The 4,994-nt window shown below is 41.4% G+C and overlaps 1 protein-coding gene across 1 annotated transcript in view; it reads right to left on the reverse strand.

Annotated features, from left to right (window-relative positions):
• Positions 1–624: 624 nt before the first annotated feature.
• Positions 625–4,994, reverse strand: part of asap3 (ArfGAP with SH3 domain, ankyrin repeat and PH domain 3) — a 25,964-nt gene continuing 21,594 nt past the window's right edge. The window contains exons 14-20 of the mRNA XM_037695085.1: positions 4,414–4,580; positions 4,186–4,319; positions 3,999–4,090; positions 3,720–3,900; positions 1,100–1,185; positions 868–983; positions 625–796 (exon numbers count right to left, since the gene is read on the reverse strand). Of these exons, the coding sequence (XP_037551013.1) occupies positions 672–796; positions 868–983; positions 1,100–1,185; positions 3,720–3,900; positions 3,999–4,090; positions 4,186–4,319; positions 4,414–4,580 (901 nt within the window). The 3' untranslated portion in view covers positions 625–671. The remainder of the gene's footprint in view (positions 797–867; positions 984–1,099; positions 1,186–3,719; positions 3,901–3,998; positions 4,091–4,185; positions 4,320–4,413; positions 4,581–4,994) is intronic.

Consider the following 4,994-nt stretch of genomic DNA (forward strand, 5'->3'; position numbering starts at 1 on the left):
GCAGTCTCCTGGTAAGCACACCATAGAGTGGTGAAGGCAACAGTTAAGATTATCTGGACTAACCCCCTGATGATCAGCACAATTACAGCAGCTACTGGTCGAGAGGGGTGCACACCATCTCTTCCAGCTGCTTCTTTCAGGTAGAAGATTCTGATCATTCCATGCCAGAACCTGCAGATCGGCCCACAGCCTCAACTCCCAAGCTGTAAGGCTGCTGAGCGAGCATCCACCACCAACACCTCTACAACTAAACACAATAACTTAAACATTTAATCTCAGCTGTTTGTACTGTAAACATCTGTAATCCAAGGGTCTGAAGGGGAACAAACTTGAACCATCAATTTCCACTTTTTTGTACTGTGCAGGGTTTTCTGACTCTGATTTAGAATATTTATTAATTTTTCCCCAAAATTTTTCACAACATCCTGTAAAACAAGCTCATTCACAATCAAACAGGATGTTGCACAAGGAGGGCCTGATTCAGTGAGGCGGATGGCCGGTAAGAAAATAAAACCAGTTTATAACCGATACACTCTGGGGCCTGACGCAGCTGCGTGGGGGAGTTTGTTAAGGTAGTATTTCCAGCTGTGAAAGCAACATTGTTTTGTTTTAGGAGATGGGTGTCTGGTAGATTTTGTGTGCTGTAACTCGATTCATCATGTGAGCTCACTTCAGACAATGAACATTTGAATAAAAGTCCTCAAAGTCAAAAGGAAAAGAGGTCTCACCAGATCAATGCATTGTGTGTGCTGCAGCCTCTTAGCGATATCTAGAGCCGTCTCTCCACTTGAATTCACTGCAGGAGGGAAAAAATGGTTTCACTTGTTGCTCTAGGTAACTGAAATGTAATTAGGAGAGTAAAATGACCTGTATGAATGGCTGCTTTTGCTTTGAGCAGCAACTTGAGGCATTCAGGCTTGTGATAAAGGGCACTGTGGTGAAGAGCCGTGTTCCCTTCTGCCGTCGTCTTCTCCAGGCAGCTGCTGCACGGTGCACATACGGCATCAACAGATGACGGTAAACTTCACAAAAGCAACCCTGCAGCATTTGTACAAGTTCCAAGAACGGCAACAAATGCAACAAGCAAAACTTGTCTGACCTGTTCTGACAAAGAAAATCCACCATCGACAGAGAGCTTTTCTCCTCCAGGCGAACGGCGAGATGGAGAGCGGTCTCTTTGATCCCCTTGAGGCAGACGAAAAGAGAACAAATGAGGCCAATCTGTTGACCTTAAAATAGATGCTCCACGTGTGCACGTTTTTTCCTCAACTTGTAAAAATAGACTCTCTGTTCTGTCAGACTGCTGCTTCTTGCATTAAAATGACAAACCTATAAATATTTTGCTAGTTTTAAGCCAAAAGCTCGTACAGGCGCGTTAAAAAGTGAAAACAATGATAAGGATGATCTGTTTACACGACTTGCCATAAGAGGAGTATTTGGGTAATATAAGACTGTCTCGTTTACTCCCCAGAGACATGAGCTCAGCCCTAAAAGCTGAAATAATAACTGAAAGCCAAACAACACAAACAACTTCTTACACTCACAAAGTAAACCAAACTACGCACACTGCTGTGGCTGATCAGGAAGTGGCTGACAAGAGCTAGAGTGTGATTAAAGAGAAGAAGATGAGGCGTTAGCAGAGGAGAGGAAGTAAAGATGAGGAGTTGAGGGAAGACAATGATTACAGGCTAAAAGAGATTGGGGGGGCTCTGATGAACCACCCACAAGAACGATGCAGCATCACTCGCAGCAGATCTCAACTAGAGAAATTTAATTTCCTGCAAAAATGCAGTGGGAATGTTTATTGCTAAAGAACTTGCTGAAAAACAGCCGAAATTAGCTAAAAACATGCTGAAGTGTAGTTGAAATGTAAGAACAAGCCTAAGTTAGCAGAAGAAAGCAGAAAGAACACATATTTGCTGAATTCGGTTTAAATAAGCAGACATGAGCACAAAAAAGTAGAAATTAACTGAAAAAAGCAGAAATTAGCAAAAATAGCAGTTGAACAGTAGTTAAAATAGCAGAAAGAATATTAAATTAGCAGAAGGAAGTGGAGAGAACACAATTGTGCCCAATTAAGCTGAGAAACAGAAATTAGCACAAAAAAGTGGAAATTATTGGAAAAAGTCAGAAATTAGCAAAAAACATCTGAACAGTAGCTAAAATAGCAGAAAGAAGCTTAGATTAGCAGAAGGAGGTGGAGAGAGCACATTTCGGCTGAATTAAAGGTTTAAATGAATACAAAAAACGTGGAATAGGCTGACAAAGCTCAAATTAGCATAAAAACAACTAAATAGTAGCTGAAAAAGCAGAAAAAGATGAAACTAGCAGAAAGGAGCATAACAAGCAGAAATTAGCACAGCAAAGTTAGAAGAAGCACAAGAATGTTGTAGTTAGCAGAATAAAGCTGAAAGGGGCACAAAACAGCTAAATAAAACAACTGAAATTAGCTGAAAGTAGCTGATTTTTTTATTTATTTTTTTTTGGTGCAAGGAAGCTGAACCAGAACAAAATGTGAAATAAGCAGTAAAAGGTTGTAAACAGATCTAAAGACTTGAAGGATGTAAAATGAGCTCAATTAATTTTTTTATGAGAAAAAAAATTGTCAGAAAATACTAAATATTTCAAAAAGCTAAAGTTGCACCAATACCAAAAGTCATAGCAAAATTGTCCTGAAAGAGCTGAAGAGCTGAACGTTTTGATGATTTGTTGAAATACCACAAAAATTATGGAACGACAAAGATGCTGAAAAACGTACAAAAGAAGTATTGCTGGAATAATAATAATAATAATAATAATAAATACTGTATAAACAGATCATTATAGTGTGAATGCTGGCAATTTTAGTTATCAAAAAATATAGAAGTGAATTAAATTTCTTTTTTTTAAAACATCTCAGAAAGAGTCTAGAAAGCAAAATGTGTGGGTGGCCTGGTCAGGATCTTTATATCATTCACACCACTGTACTTTCCGCCGTATACGTCACACCGCTTCAAGTTGCATCAGTCCAAATATGTCTAAAAAAGTGGAAAAATCCATAAATATGTTGCTTCGCCGAATACGTTGCATCTGTTATGCATCACCGCTCGCGCGTCGCGTTTGTTATGCATCACCGCTGACAACCTGGAAATGTGGGCCGGTGTTGTGCCAAAAATCAATTGGCTGCCAAATGGCAGTCGCAGGAGCTTGCACGGGAGGATTTTTATAAAAAATTTAACAAGATTAACACTTAAAAACAATAATTTGTTTGCTCAGCATTATAGTGAAGGTGTGTCTCAGTTGAACTTTTCCTTAATAAATGCACTTCAATGGTCAAATCAGCTGCATTTCTCTGGGGCGGTGCAGCGAAATGAAGCTGATTTGATGGTTGCTCCAGGTGAGCTGGATGAAGTTGGCAGGCTTTGGCAAGCTGATTGTATCACTAATAGCCACTTTTTACCTATTACATGACACAATGGCATGCCATCTAGCGTCTGAAAATGTTAGTGTTCAATATTTTCAGTCAGAATGAATGAAAACGGTCATATCTCAGTCAAAAATTGGCATATAAGTTGCAGGGCATGCAAATTATGCAAAAAAAAACGTGACTTATAGGCTGAAAAATACGGTAAATGCATGCCATCTGTGGGAGAGTCAGAGTTTAAAGTTATCTGATCGGTGCTGACTCAACACAACAGCACACCTCTTGTGAAGAAAAGTGTCTGTAAACTTTCTCTCACCTGTCCTTCAGGGAGCACGAGCGGCTTGGCCAGGTCAGCTCCCTCGGCGTAGAGCTGCAGAAGAGAAACGAGGTCCCGGCTCCTCACGGCGTCGTACAGCCGGCAAGGATCTGACTCTTCTCTGCGCAGGATGTACCGACGTTCAGCGTACTTGGCTACAATGTACTCCTTTCTCGCATTCCTAGTTTGAAACATTACACGTGCAAAACATTAATTCGATCATGCCTAAGGGTCTTTTAAACAATCAGACTGATAGACTAAAGAAAAACGGTGACTAACATGTCGCTTTGTGGTAAAGGTTTGACTGAGTCATTGGGGAGGCCGGCCTCCATGATGTCATTGAATCTGGTGTTGCCAATGCTGACAGCTAGCTGGACACAAAACCATGAAGGTATGTCAGAGGAAGGCACTTTGTTGTGTAACGCTTATAATTAGGACAACATTATAAACGTTGTATATTTAGTACCAGTAGTTCAGAGGTGCTCAGCAGGTCGAGTGTGAGGGACTGAATCCTGGAGTAATGCACTCCCAGGTCTCTGTGGATACCAGAGCATTCGATACAAGTAAGGATACCCAGATTGGTGGACAGCCACGTCGGATCTGCAACACAAAAAGCAAGAAAAGGACAAAATGTTTCTCTGAAATAACCACAGAAACAATATAAATGAGATTGGTGAGGACATTTTCGTCTGACCCGGAGCGCCGCAGTCTGCGCACACCTCGTTGCCCGGCATGTGTCTAAGCTCTGCAATAATGGACTGGGAGAGTTCCTGGAGCCCGCTGTCCTGGAGGTGAAGCTGATCTCCTCCCAGTGCTGTGTTCAGGGCCTCCTGTTTACTATTCTGCAACACTGACACCCAACTAAAAGGAAAAACATGCTCCACATGTTACCTGATTCATCATCTGGCACATTTTCTAACAACTCGTGAGATGGAAAAGGGCAGGACTCTTTCTTTAAAACATTAAAGGTTCTGAATCATGTGTTAAGCACGTGGTTTTCTTTTTTTTTTTTTGTTTTGTTTAATGATCACTCTCACTTTTTCAGCTTTACAAACACACAAAGTCGCATCTGTCATTTCTGAAGCCTCAGAACTTTTCCCACAAAGTGTTTTCCTCTCCCCGTGAACTCAAACTGAAAGAGCCCCTCAAATCAAAGACGTCTGGCTGCGACGAAGGCAAAGAGGCGGAGGACAGATGTACCCCTCGTCGTCTGACACCACATCACAGCACAGATCGAGTCCTTGCTTGTTGTCTGTGGCTACAAGTCCCACCCAG

Source organism: Nematolebias whitei, chromosome 21 (genome assembly GCF_014905685.2).
Source record: "Nematolebias whitei isolate Nwh7 chromosome 21, NemWhi1, whole genome shotgun sequence".
NCBI classification, from domain to species: domain Eukaryota; kingdom Metazoa; phylum Chordata; class Actinopteri; order Cyprinodontiformes; family Rivulidae; genus Nematolebias; species Nematolebias whitei.